Consider the following 14,959-nt stretch of genomic DNA (forward strand, 5'->3'; position numbering starts at 1 on the left):
TCCTATAGGGCGAAAAATACAGTAATAATAATTTATTTGTACCCTGCCCATCTGGGCAGTTTCCAACAAAGATTAAAAATACATTAAAATGTCACACATTAAAGAATGTTTTGGGTCAGTCCCACATGTTGTCTTTACCTTTGTTATTGTTTAGTCGTGTCCGGCTCTTCATGACCCCATGGACCAGAGCATGCCAGGCACTCCTGTCTTCCACTGCCTCCCACAGTTTGGTCAAACTCATGCTGGTAGCTTCAAGAACACTGTTCAACCATCTCGTCCTCTGTCGTCCCCTTCTCCTTGTGCCCTCCATCTTTCCTAACATCAGGGTCTTTTCCAGGGAGTCTTCTCTTCTCATGAGGTGGCCAAAGTATTGGAGCCTCAGCTTCACGATCTGTCCTTCCAGTGAGCACTCAGGGCTGATTTCCTTCCGAATGGAGAGGTTTGATCTTCTTGCAGTCCATGGGACTCTCAAGAGTCTCCTCCAGCACCATAATTCAAAAGTATAAATTCTTCGGCAACCAGCCTTCTTTATGGTCCAGCTCTCACTTCCATACATCACTATCTTTACCTTTACATTTACCTTTTACTTCTGCTGCTGGAGGCAATCGATGGTATTTGACTAACTTTCACTCAGACCCATTGAAATGAATGAACCTAAGTTACGTCCATTGATTTCAGTGGGTCTGTCCTGCATAAAAGTTAGCTGGAATGTCACCCATAATGCCTCTGAATGCCAGCTGCTAGGAATTCACATATGGGCTTCCCATAGGCATCTGGTTAGTGTCATTTCGAGGTTACAATTTAATTACAGTTACCGGTACCTTCTGGTAACCGCCAAGGTCTAGCAGTGGAGAGAGAGCAGGAGACAGGGCCGGCCCACCCATGAGGCCAGGTGAGACAGCTGCCTTGGGCGGCAGGAGCCACAAGGACAGCAGATCCAGCCTCCAAGGATTGCATCCCCTCTTGTGGTGGTAGCTGCAGCGTGCTCCTTGGAAGGCAGATATGCCTCCGCTGCAGCCCCTCGCAGGTGTACCAGCACTATTTTGGCTGGCCTGGAGTGTCACCATTCTCAGAACGCCTGTGCTCCAATACGATGGGTTATGGGGAGAGGTGGCAAGATGGTGCATTGGGCCAGTGCACTTGTGCATGGCAGGGGTGGGGGCTGCAAGGGAAATGCCATTGACACCGAAAGGCAGCACTTTCCGTTTTGCCTCGGGCTGCAAAAACTCCTGGGCCGGCCTTCGAGGGAGTGTTTTAGGGGGATACTTCTCTGGGGTTGCGGTGCTCATCTTGCTTTATTGGCCGAGGGAGCCAGCTTCCGGGTCATGTGGCCAGCATGACTAAGCCGCTTCGGGCGAACCAGAGCAGTGCACGGAAACGCCATTTACCTTCTCGCCAAAGTGGTACCTATTTATCTACTTGTACTCTGACATGCTTCCGAACTGCTAGGTTGGCAGGAGCAGGGACCAATCAATGGGAGCTCACCCTGTCGCAGGGATTCAAACCGCCAACCTTCTGATCGGCAAGTCCTAGGCTATGTGGTTTAACCCACAGAGCCACCCGCGTCCCACAGTAGTAGTAGTACGTAATTATTTATTTATACCCCGCCCATCTCACTGTGTTTCCCCAGCCACTCTGGGCGGCTTGCCACAAAATAGGTTCTTCATCCCTTTCCCAAATGCTTACTTTACTTCCCTGCAGATGCATGATTCTCTCACGTATTTAACCAGGGAAATGCTTCAAAGCAGATGTGGGTTTATGGGTAAATACTGAAGAGGAGGGTAAGGATCCTGCCTTAGCCTCTCTGTTACATTAAGAATATGCCCCTTGCTGACCGAGGGACTTCAAAAAATTCTTGAAAGACAAGCTGTTTACCTTCTTGTTTGTATATCCCTGTGCTCCCACACATTTTAATCCTGCTTTTTCAAGAGAAAGAGACGAACACACAAGTAAAATTAGGTTTTATATTTTTAATTCGCTTATATTTTTAAATTGCTCAGGAGAGGTTTGAATACGAATGTCAGCAAACCATGCACTGCTTACAGTCACATATTTCATCAGACACAAAGATCCACACGCTACAATATTCTGAAGATGAAAGATCCGTATGATGTAACTTCAGACACTGTGTATATGACATGGTTTCAGAACCTTTTTTTATTTTTAAACAGACAATGCTCAGAGAATGAGACATGCATTGACCATTCATACACATTCAGTACTGAGGACTCTCAAATACAGTGGAAAATGCAAGGCTCCCCACATGAATGAAACTGGTTTTGGGGTCAGGAACATCATTAATGTGTTTGTAATAACTCGCATGCCAACCACTTAAATTGTAGTAGGAGCACATTTTAGAGGTTTTAGCACAGAAGGGGTAGTTTTATATAGGATATTTTTCCTATGAGCTAAAACACGAATCCACTTGGAAAATAAAATCCTGATGGGAAGAAGGTGGGTATGTCTCCTTTCCCTGTTTCTCATCAGATCCTGTATATAAAGGAATGCTGTTTGCTAAAAGGGTTGCCACCCATTTTGTAAAAGAGGCCCTGCCGTTCCTTCAACAGTTTCACAACGGGCAGAAATTCACTAGGAGCAGCCTAGAGTAGGGTAAAGCTACACTGGTTGAATTTCTGCTCAGCTACTGAAGGCACAGAGTCACTGTCAGGAGTGGAAGTGGCCAAGTCACTTGTTAAAAAGCCTTCTTTGTCAAGACAGCTTTTCCAGTTTCCTGCTGTGGCCATTTTACCCCTTTTCGTTTTCCAAAAAGTGCTTTTGAGATTTAGCCAGAGCCTAAAATACCTTGTAAGGAGAGTGATAGAGGGCAAATGTCAGTCATCAGTAGAAACCATCTGAGAAGGAAACCCCTGAGAAACAGTTCGATCCTATGAAAGTTTTATTTCAGTAGCAAGTCTCACTGTATTCAATGGGACTTGCTCCCCAAGTAAACATGTTTAGGAGGATAGCCTAAATGTTTTTATTTTCTTACCTATTGTTTCTGGCAATTGTTTCTAAAAGTGCTTGCATTTAAAAAGGGCTTCTACTTTAACACCGCCATCTTCTAAGTCTTAAATTACTGTTTGTCGCAGAAATTGAGTTTTCTAGCTCATCAACAGTAAAGTACACATTCTGCGCAGGATGGGTCACCTGAGCAAATCCTTTTAAAAACTCAACAATTTCAGATTAGGCCTCATCCAGAAATTAAAGCAAAAGAGGGCAAATCCTATATGTGTCTACTCAGAAGTAAGTCCCACTGAGTTGAATAAGGCTTATCCCCAGGTAATTGGATACAGGATTATGTAGGCTGAGCTGCAATCCTGTATCCAATGTAAAATTAAGACAAATCGCACCAGGATAAATTACACTAAATACTGTATTGAATTGACAGATTACGCCACTGACTAATTTTAAAAGGAAAAGATGTCAATCTATTCGCATTGGGCTTTTTCACCAAACGGTTGGGCTTTTTATTTACGTATTTAAAACTGGACAACATGTCTCTCTCAAAATGGGGCACAATGTACCCATTTTTCATTTTTGCGAAAGTGATGCTTCAGATCGTTCGTCCATTCACTCAAGTCACAATCACGTCCTGTATTTAAGTCTGTCTTGTCACTATCTACTGTACGTTTCAGTCATTTTATGGAACAAATGTACATGATATTTGCACTAAGAACGTGGGTATATACACCTTAGTACTTGAATTTCCATTCTCTTATTGCTTCGAAGGTTTGGCTGAGCAGAAAACCGTTTCCGAAATCCCACTGGAAAAAAGATCTGCAAGTCATTGGGTTTTGACAACACAACAAGGTTTCTAGAATGCATGATTCCACCACAATACAAAGGACACACAAATTAGTTACAGCGTAGAAAAGATATCCCCGAATATCAAAAGAGGCCATACACATAATTGTCTTACATTGGAACACAGCCCTTTTTTTAAAGAGACATCTTTTTTTAAAAAAAAGCAAAAAAACTTATGTGCTATATTTGTGTTCCTAAACAAGGCTTTCCCACAGAACATTACAAAGCCAAAAAGGAATTTTCATAGCAATGGGCAGAAATTCTAAGTCCACAAGTAGACACTTTTAAGTGCTGTCCTGTTATTCTGCATTTGTTAAACTCGTAAAAGTCATGCTGTGCATCACATTTCGTTTGCTGCGTTTTGTCATACAAAGTCTGCCTGCAAAGGGAGTTTCAGGGAACTCTCCAAAAGCTGGTAATCTCTTATCCAAATCTCTTATCCAATTTTTACTTTCTAAAATTAAGAGAACTATATCCCATTTTCATGTAAATGCATTTATAACTATAGGTCATCTACTCAAGTCATATCAGCAATGAATTATGAATTATGTACTGGATGTTCAAAAATTGTTTGACTACCCAAATTTGCATTATACATTATTCTACTTGCAAAAAAGGGATTAAATGCAATAATCCAAGGAAATCTTAACTGTTCCATCAACAGTTCACATCTTGTCTCCTCAGCTATAAAATTACGTATCGCAATGATTTTTTATTGTGGGGGAGGATCCAGTTAGTTAATGGAACAACAAACGCAGTGTTAGCAATTAGATGGTGGGGACAAATGACGATGAATGGAGGAAAAATGCAAAAAGAATGTTTAAATGAAGACATCAACAATAAAGTCTCAATAGAGAGAAAAATAAAGCAGAAGTCATGGGCTTAGAGCCTAAGATAAATTAAGGAAGACTGTGAAATGAAAGTTTCCTGTCTCCTTCCCCCTCTAGAACTATCTTGAAATGTTCAGGAGATTCTCTGAAACAACCTGGGCTCCTGGAGGAAAAGGAGAATTGTCTGAATTTGGGTTGACCTCAGCCTAAGTTTGGGCAATTCCCTGTCCCCCATCAGCCCCCTTTCCCAATTCCACGAGGCCTTTCAGAAGGCTGCAGGAGAGAGGAGACAACAGTGTATACTTTCCTTCCATGTACTTCTTAGCTTATCATGCCATGATCTTAAAACCATTCAATATTTATACACCCCTCACTATTAAAACCTGAGTGGCTGAATGTCTAATCTGAGATCTGAAAAATTCCCAGTGCCTTACAGCAGTGGTTCCTTGAGCAAAGTTTTGGGCAATACTAGGTTTGTTGAGGTCCTCCTTCCTCCATGAGATGATCACTCATGGCGGACAAGCTTCTGCAAAAAGAAGTTTGCATGCCACTCTTCACTATACAAAGGAGAGCACTGGATGAGTGTCAAGGTGTGCTCTCTGCTCTTGCAGACTCAGAATGTGTGGGCCTAGCATCCTACATGAACTGACTCTGCTACCCAAAAGGAATCCTCTGCAGCAAACAGAGAGCCCATAGCAGCTTCTGTAAAGAAGAAGCTCCATAGCTCGGTGCTAGAATACATGCCCAAGACTGTGGAAAGGCACTGTCAACCAGAATACACGATACCAGGTGAGACAAATGTTCTCAGGGCTCAGTCTGCCCTCGAGCTCAGAGGAAGACAAGGGTGAAGAGGAAGCGCCTTTAGGGAAGTTATCACCCCCCACTTCCAGACCTTCTAGGCCAGAAGATCTTGCTTAGACTAATCTGACTCTGAAGACACAGCCCAACCCAATTCACAGTGTCCTCTCCTTCCATAAGCAAAATCAGAAAATAACCCTTCAAGTGGAGGCAATGTGCAGTCAATCGGAGGACCAGACCACCCAGCCTTTGTGAGGCCTTCACATCTTTCCGAGCCAACAGCTCTCCTCTAGCCAATACTTTCTGAAGTGGGTTATGGCATGTTCTGCCTTGGTGGATGTGAACCTGTTTTGACCCTGTTCTGCCAGTAAATGCCTCTTCCATATTAGGGAAGCAGAAGACACTTTCCACCATCTTTGCCTGGGGAGCCATTTTCCATTCAGAGGGGAGGCCATATTACCATAGGAACAATGGCCTCACACTGATAGGGAGCAATGGTCTAAAATGGCATGCAATCCAATCCAAAATCCAGCAAGAGTTGCCAACCGAATAGCAGGCAGCGGGGGACTGTCTCGGTCTGGCCTCTTGTAGTAAGCCGATTTGCAAAGGCAGCATGTTTACAATGCAGCAGTAAGCGTCATCAAGATGCTGTTAAACCCCAGGAACAAGGGCTACGGTAGTTAAAAGTTGACCCCTCCTAAGCCAGAGCAATTGCATTTAGTTCCAAAGGGGATACACTACATTAAGTATGTCGGAAGCACCTTTTTGCCACTGAAGAACTTACAAATTTGTCACCCGAACATTTGAATGACTTGCCAGGCAACTTAATCTGGTTTGATAAAATGTCGAAGGCATGCTTCTGTAGCCAAGTCTGCAAGGGCAACAAGAGTCATAGATGCAGAGCAGTTAATGTTTGCTTTAAGTGTTCAATCGCAGCCGAACCCCAAAGCTGAGCAATCTCAAGCACAAATCTGAGTACAAGACCTAATAGTTTATAGCTTACCACGCTTTGCTCAAACATTTTTGCAAAGCTTTCTTGAATATTAAAGCTGAAGCTTTGATCCTAAGCTCTCAAACGTGAAGCAAGTTCCATTGAAACTAGCAGAATTTATTTCTAAGTAAATATGTATAGGACCAGGTTGTATGTATTCAAGCAGCATCTAATCTCATATTATGCATTCTGATGATACCACAAGTGCAGCAGATGATACACAAGATCTAATTTCGCCTACCTCTTGGGTTCCTAAGAGACCATAGCGACTACCTTAAAAACAAAGTTCTAGCATCTTTTTTTTCTATTGCACTCAGCCTTATTTACATGTAAGTATGTTTATGGTTGAATCCAGAACTTCCAAATGCCAGCTTCTTTATATAATAAACTGAATCTTAAAATAATTTATTTTATGGGATGGTCTTGTGGATGCAATGTTGTTGCTAGTTCTAACTATACAGAACTGTTTCAGAGAAATAATGGCAGAGAGCAATTATTTCGCGGTTGCGAACAGGCTTGCTTGCTCCCTCCATCCCACCTAGTTCACAGTAGACTTAATTTGCCGTAAGGTCCAAATTGGGCAAAAACTGCTTTATCACAAACCATAGCGTGCCTCCTAACCATGGTTTGTTTCAATACTGGCTGAGATTCAAACCAGTGGTTGTGGCAACCATAGTTTGCTCACTGGGCAATCATGGAGAATTATTGCTACTGCAAACCAAAATGGTGGCATGGAATATGGGGGAAAGAGGAACCATAAGAACTTCCAAGTCGGTTCACAACCACCAAACCGTGGTTTGGCTGTGACGTCTGAACCAAGCCACAACATCTGTCAAACAGGAAAGGGATCAGTGGCTTGTATTTTGGAACCTCAAAAGCATCAGAATAAGATGAAGAGATATGCAAAAGGATGGGTTTTTTAATGCAACAGAAGAAGATGGCAATGTTCCTTTCCAGTGATCTCCCCTCGTTAAGAAATATGAATAAAACAAACCAAAAGAGTAAAAGTCAAAGGGGGAAAACAGTTAAAACACAAAAGGTGGTGAAAAGGGTTCTGCAGCCAATGACACACAGAGCTTTGGAGTCTAAATGATGTGAACATTTTGGGGGGGGGAAGGTCCTAATGCTAGGACACACGTGCTATGGTTTCAGTGCCATTTTTGCTATTTTTAAAAAAGCAATACCAGATCCTGAGGAATAACGGATGGAAGCTACATTAAGGATGGCCTGCAAAACCTCTGGCCAACCAAGCTAAATGCTGCCCATTATCCACTATGCACGGCAACGTTTCAGAGGCATACAGCCCAAGGCTTTGCATGTTCACGCAGAAATCAGTCTCAATGAGCCTTACAGGTAAGTGAACATAAGACTGCAGTCTTAACAAACCTTTCATTTCAAAGCTGCCTGGGTCTGCAAACAGAGAGAGATTGTCAAGGGCCTGCCAAGCCACAGGAACATGGCTGGTTGCCTTGACTTGTTTAGGTCATGAGTTGTGTCGGCCTGTATTACAGCAGGGATGACAGAACCTTCAGGTGATGTTGGACTCCCAACTCCCATCCGCACCAATCAGAATGGCCAACAGCTAAGGATGATGGGAATTGTAGTCCAGCGCCATCTCATCAGTCAAACAATGCCCCCTCCTGCATTATTGGGGTGCGAGTCAAAAGGGAGATAGCAGTCCTTCAGGTTAGTTTTCTGCACGTTGTAATGTTCAATAATAAAAAAACACCACAGGTTTTTTTAAAAACTCAACACACACACACACACACACACACACACACACACACAACAGTTTTTAAAGGAACAGTTTATACCCCACAGCTTTAAAAAAAAGAAAAGCTACAGAACAAAGTAAGAATAAAATAAGTTACTTATTGGGAACAAAGCTAAGGCACTAGAACTGCAGCAGGTGAAGGAAACAAAACAAAACAGAACAAAACAATACCCACATGACAGTATGTTAAGTTGACAAAACCTCCAAGCCATGGAATCCCTGGAAGAATGCTTTGCTAAAATAATTTATTACATTGGAGGGGTGCGAAAAACAAAACGTCCCTGTTTTTGCTCACGTTAAAGCAGAACTGTTGCACTGTTCTCCTACAGAATTTCCTTCCATTGCAAGAATCCTTTCAAAAGCAAAGGTGTTCCAAAACACACACACACACACACACAGCGTTGATGAGACAGCTTTGGTTCATTTTGGACTTTTCTTGGAAACTTGGCATCCCTCCTAAATTTCCGAGACATCGTTCTGTATCCTTTCTGCCTGGTGAGCAAGTGTAATGATCGATCCAAGCTTCCTCTCCCCCCCCCCCCAAATCCGTAGGCCGCAGTTCTCCCATGTATTTTGGGTGGACTTTTTTTTTTTTTTTTTTTTAAATGTGATCATCATCACAACTTAATAAATATGGGTTCCTGGCTCTGCTTCTGTGGAGTGTCACTAAGAGGAAAGACACTAGAGATGGCTACATCCACTATACCTTGGCATAGCTCTGCGTAAAGTTTCCTAAAAAATAAAAAATGAGAAGAGACAAGTTTGAATTAGAAAAGTTGATTGAGCATAGTGTATGTACACGTACCTAGGAGTACACTCGCCTGAACAAAATGGGACATACTCCTGAGTAAGCATGGACAGAATAGCACCGTAAAGCAGTGGCATTCTTCAGAACATCGGATTTCGTATCATTTCCTCTCTCGGCAAAGGACTACTGAAACCCCTTTTATCTAGACCCTTTAAAAAAAACCACTCTAAAACTGAAATTGATTTATTATAGCGCAATGTTCTATCACCAGTGTGGCTAACAAAAGCAGACACGGGGGGGGATTAGAAAGAATATTGTGGGTTTGAGAGGCCAGTTTGCATTGTATTGTTGAAATGTCGTGTTATGACTAATAATATTTATTTATAACTCGTCTCAACCTAAACCAAGGCTCAAAATAAATCCTCAGCGTTACTGCCGGAAGACAGTCTTTCTCCTTTGATATTATGGAGCTGGGAGAAACAGGAATCTAAATCCTAGCTAAGATCCCTCACAAATACGGGCCGCTGCCACCCTCATAAGGATATTAAACACACAGCTGGCCAAGGGTCTAGGAATGCAGGAAGACACCTGTTTTTTTTAACTGCTAGCCCAATTTCCCCTTCATGTGTCGTTTTGCACAGATGCACAAATAGTATCTGGCATTGCTAGCAAGCGGTACAAAGAAACAGCGGCGTAACGCTTTCCATGCACCAGCTGATATCTTCGGCAATTTAATTTCCAAATATTAAGATTTAGGGCTGCTGGGGTTCATTGCCTCTCTGGCCTCCACCTTCAATTCCCCTATTATAGCGGAGCAGGACAGACATGAAGTACAGACACTTATGGTTCCTGGAATCCACAAGTATATGTGCAGTGTGGATGGCACTGTTGAGAGAGGCTAGGAAGTGGCTCTCTCTCGACAGATCCTGTCTATCTTACCTGCCTTCCCTGGGCAGCAATGCACCCTTGCGCACGTGTGCAAAATCTAACCAAGTTTCAATGTACTTGGAGCGATCGCCATTGTGCTAACAACTCTACCACGACTTGTAAGGTAATAAAAGCATTCTGGGAAATGATATACAGTCATACCTCGGGTTGAAGTAGCTTCAAGTTAAGTATTTTCGGGTTATGCTCCACAGTGACCCGGAAGTAATGGAACGCGTTACTTCCGGGTTTCGCCACTCGCGCATGCGCAGACGCTCAAAATTATGTCATGAGCGGAAGCAGTGAAACGTGACCCGTGCATGCGCAGACGCGTGTTATGTTTACTTCAGGATTCGAACGGGGCTCCGGAACAGATCCCATTCGTATCCAGAGGTATCACTGTATAATGAATTGAAAAAAAATGTTTAAATTAACTTTTATTTAAAAAAAAAAAACCAACCAGAGGGTTTTCTATTTGGAATTGTAGGTGCTGATATTCCAAGGGAGAATAAAATACTTTTTATGTATGCGATGACAGCAGTACGGATGCTACTAGCCCAGAGATGGAAAGAAGAGTAGTCCCTACCAGAGAAAAATGGCAAATTAAACTGTTGGACTATGCCGAAATGGCAAAATTGACCGGCAAGCTCAGCAACCAAGACAACCAAAACTTTAACAAAGAATGGGGGAAATTTATAATTTATCTTGGAGACCACTGTAAGCAGATGAAAACACTAGAAGGATTGCAATAACACTTGTAATGTAGCAAGTACTATGGAGATAATGGAGTTATATAAAAAATGGATTATATGCAGCAGGAAAGGTTTGGAGGAGAAGGTGGGAAGTCCAGAGATTCAGAGGAATCTTAACTGTTGATGTGTGTGGTTGTACTGTTATAAGTTTATATTTGTAAAACCAAATAAAAATTGTTTTTTTAAAAAAGTAAGTAAAAAAACCCCAAAATAACAACAACTCTGCCCCGAGAATGTAAGACTCTCTCTTCCAAACCTCTCTCTCCAGCACCTACATCAGCTTTACAAGGGGAGAGAGAAATGTTTGTGTGTCCACGATCGCCATGCAAATGCAAAATGCAAAACAGCAAGGGTCTGGAATTTACAGGGTATTCTATATTATCGCGACACAGCTCACTCACACGCGGGAAAAGCATGCCAGCATGCGACAAGAACTTACTGGGCACACGCAGGGGCACCATTCACTTCGATCAGCCAGACCTTCAAGTCTTCATCCACCATGAAATCGAAGCCAAAGAGCTGGAAACTCTGGTAATGAAGGTGTTTGGTGCTGATAGCGGGTTCTATACACATAAGGCAGCTTCTGCGGGGAAAAAGGACAGAGCACACCTGATATCAGCCCAAAGCAATATTATTATTAAAGTTAATTTATTTGCTTTTTCAGATTAAAGTTTTACAGTCACATATCCAACATTCAAGGGACGTGGGTGGCGCTGTGGGTTAAACCACAAAGCCTAGGACTTGCCGATCAGAAGGTCGGCGGTTTGAATCCCCGTGACGGGGTGAGCTCCTGTTGCTCGGTCCCTGCTCCTGCCAATCTAGCAGTTCGAAAGCACCTCAAAGTGCAAGTAGATAAATAGGTACCGGTCCGGCGGGAAGGTAAACAGCGCTTCCGTGCGCTGCTCTGATTCACCAAAAGCGGCTGAGTCATACTGGCCACATGACCCGGAAGCTGTACGCCAGCTCCCTCGGCCAATAAAGCGAGATGAGCGCCACAACCCCAGAGTCGGTCACGACTGGAACTAATAGTCAGGGGTCCCTTTACCTTTTTATCCAAATCTCCTGGACTTCCCTGCTCCCCTCGGTGGGTCCTATTGTTAATCATTTCCTCCTGCATCTTTTATAATAATCCAAATTTTTTACCTCTCCATTGTGTCCAAAATTTACCATTAAACGACAAGTGTTATTCCAATCCTACTAACAATTTTAACTGTTTACAATGGTTTTTAAGATAAATTATAAATTTCCCCCATTCCTTATTTAAAAATTTGGTCTTCCTGATTTCTGATTCTTCCGGTCATTTTAGCCATTTCAGCGTAATCCATCAACTTGATCTGCTATTCTTCTCTGGTAGGGACTTTATCTTCTTTCCATCTCTGGGCCAATAACATCCACACAGCCGTGGTCACGTACATAAATAGTATTTTCTGCTCCCCTGGAATTTCGGCACCCCAGCTCAAAGCATTATGTTAAGTTGTTATGCATGTAATAGTTATGTTAAGCTGAGGTAGGAAGCAACTGCCTCTCTTACTGGGTATTAAGATGACACTCAGAATACATCTAAGTTAGTCATATCCATTCATTTCAATGGGCTTATTCCACCATTCAGTATTCACAACTAGGACAGCAAATAAAAGCATTGATTTGATTTTATTCTGGCCTGGATGGCAGAATCCACTCACTCTTCACAGTGGCCCGTCATTAAAAGTCTAATTCGCTACACTAGGGTTGGGGAACCTATTATTATTATTATTAAACATATAAAAAGGTAAAGGTACCCCTGCCCATCAGGGCCAGTTGTGACCGATTCTAGGGTTGCGCGCTCATCTCGCTCAAGAGGCCAGGAGTCGGCACCGTCCTAAGACACTTCCGGGTCACGTGGCCAGCATGACAAAGCTGCGTCTGCCGAGCCGGCACCAGCGCAGCACACGGAAACGCTGGTTACCTTCCCGCTAGAAAGCGGTCCCTATTTATCTACTTTCACTTTGACGTGCTTTCAAACTGCTAGGTAGGCAGGAGCAGGGACTGAGCAACGGGAGGTCACCCCATCGTGGGGATTCGAACCGCCGACCTTTCGATCGGCAGGTCCTAGGCTCTGTGGTTTAACCCACAGCGCCACCCACGTCCCTATTAAACATATAACACACACCAATTACAGAACAGCAAAATCGAAAATAAAATAACAGTCCGAACACACTGACAAATCTTTGTCAAACTGTATATGCTAAAACCATCCCAACTTTAACAAACACCAAATAATGCATAGTAACATCCGCTGCTGGGACTGTCGGCCATAAAAAAGACATATATTGTGCCGGCAGTAATTATGGTCTACAGGAGTTTATATAAAAGGAGGGGAAAATAATATTAATTAAAATATGTGCTTTATATGTGCTTTGTAAATGCCAAACTGTGCTGTAGACCATAGGCGCTTTTATTATTTCATTATTAGTTATTAAATTTCTATACCGCCCTTCACCCAAGAACCGTTTTTGGGTAGATTCCTTTGCAGGATCAGCCTCACGGGCTGAGTTTGACTCAATCAGATGATGTCCTTGGGCTATCACAAAATTGGCAGGCAGGTTGTCCCATTGGTCTGATCTAGCAAACCCTTCTTAAGTTCTTCTGTTCTTCTAGGGACTAACAGTGACATTAAAGTACAGTCGTACCTTGGAAGTTGAACGGAATCCGTTCCAGAAGTCCGTTCAACTTCTGGAATGTTCAAAAACCAAATTGCTGCTTCTGATTGGCTGCAGGAAGTTCCTGCAACCAATGAGAAGCCGCGTAAGCCCCGTCGGACATTTGAGTTCCAAAAGAACGTTCACAAACCGGAACAATCACTTCCAGGTTTGTGGAGTTCAGGAGCCAAAACGTCCGAGTTCCAGGGTGTTTGGGATCCAAGGTATGACTGTACAACAAATTAACACAATACCCTAATTCTAAAAGCATCCGTGAAAAAAACACCAATCAATCATAAATTGATTAATAATGGTAACCTTTGTCTTGGAAGAATCCTCAGGGAACAGTTGTTAACAAATGTAAAACACGTTACCTTATTATATTTTTGACTTGCAATAAGATTGTGTTTTCCAGAGTAATGTTCAAAGCGCTCATCAGATACTGATTAAACTCCTCAAAAAACATCTCATTCCCTTCTTCATATCTCCCATAGTTCTTTGAATATTCCTTCTGTATGCAGTGATTGGTCAAATGGCAGGTTTTGTCTAGGAAATTAGCACTATTGTAAGGTTCGGAAGAGGTCCGTAGAACGCCTTCTCTGTAGAGGTAGATATTATATTGGTGATCCACTAGCACCCAGCTTCTAGAAGGTGGGAAAAATATAGAGGCGGTGTTTTTAAAATCATTAAGAAAATTTTCAGTTCAGAAGAATCAGATTTAATGACCAGCCTTTCACACCAAACCTTCACTTCAGTGGGTTATTGAGCTGAAATATCAATATGAAAAGAGCTTACCTAATATCAAATTTGCGATGACCTGGTTCTAAAAGCATAGGCTTCTCAAGGTATTTCTGAATCACATGCACTTGTCCTTGATTATCTATGAAGTCCAGAAGCTCCGAAGCCTCCGAAGAAATAAGAATTCCTTCACCTAACCAGGAGGAAAAGACGAAAGCGAAGAAGTTGGACAGGAAGTACAAGCCTCCACCTCAACAAAGAAGTGATAAGATAAAAAGAACCATGACTTTCCATCCCCTCCAACCCTTTTCCATTGTGTGCCATCCCTTTTTGGTTGTAAGCCTGTGGGAAAAAGTAATATTACTGCTCATCTTTGCAAGCCATTCTGGGAGCCATTTTGGCTAAAAAGCAGGGTAGAAACATACTTTTTAATACATCTTATACATGTATAAGACTGAATCAGATAAGTGTTGGAGGTGCAATGAGGTTGAGGGTACATTCTTTCATATGTGGTAGACCTGTAAAAGGGTAAAAGAGTATTGGGAAATGATTTATAATGAATTGGGGGGGGAATGTTTAAAAGTACTTTCCCCCCAAAAACCAGTGTCCCTTTTGTTGGGGATAATTCAGATGGAAATTCCCAGGCGTCAAAAAAGGCTATTTATGTATGCCACTACTGCGGCCCGTGTTTCATTAGCCCCAAAATGGAAAAAGCGCAATGTCCCAACCAAAGAACAATGGCAACTCAAAGTGGTGGAATATGTGCAGTTTGCAGGCCTAACGTATAGAATAAGAGAACAAGAAGACTGGAAAATGTTTATTGAATATATGGGGGGAGACTGTGTACACTTGAAAACGTTGGCCGCATTAAGATAAATTCAACAGTGTAAATAAGTTTTGATAGAAGTAATAATGGAATACT

The 14,959-nt window shown here is 42.5% G+C and overlaps 1 protein-coding gene across 1 annotated transcript in view; it reads right to left on the minus strand.

The window, feature by feature from the left end:
• Positions 1–1,955: 1,955 nt before the first annotated feature.
• Positions 1,956–14,959, minus strand: part of TTL (tubulin tyrosine ligase) — a 31,656-nt gene continuing 18,652 nt past the window's right edge. Inside the window, exons 4-7 of the mRNA XM_081188749.1 lie at positions 14,095–14,230; positions 13,674–13,943; positions 11,061–11,204; positions 1,956–8,929 (exon numbers count right to left, since the gene is read on the minus strand). Of these exons, the coding sequence (XP_081044875.1) occupies positions 8,815–8,929; positions 11,061–11,204; positions 13,674–13,943; positions 14,095–14,230 (665 nt within the window). The 3' untranslated portion in view covers positions 1,956–8,814. The remainder of the gene's footprint in view (positions 8,930–11,060; positions 11,205–13,673; positions 13,944–14,094; positions 14,231–14,959) is intronic.

Source organism: Podarcis bocagei, assembly GCF_964188305.1.
Source record: "Podarcis bocagei genome assembly, chromosome: 3".
Classification (NCBI taxonomy): domain Eukaryota; kingdom Metazoa; phylum Chordata; class Lepidosauria; order Squamata; family Lacertidae; genus Podarcis; species Podarcis bocagei.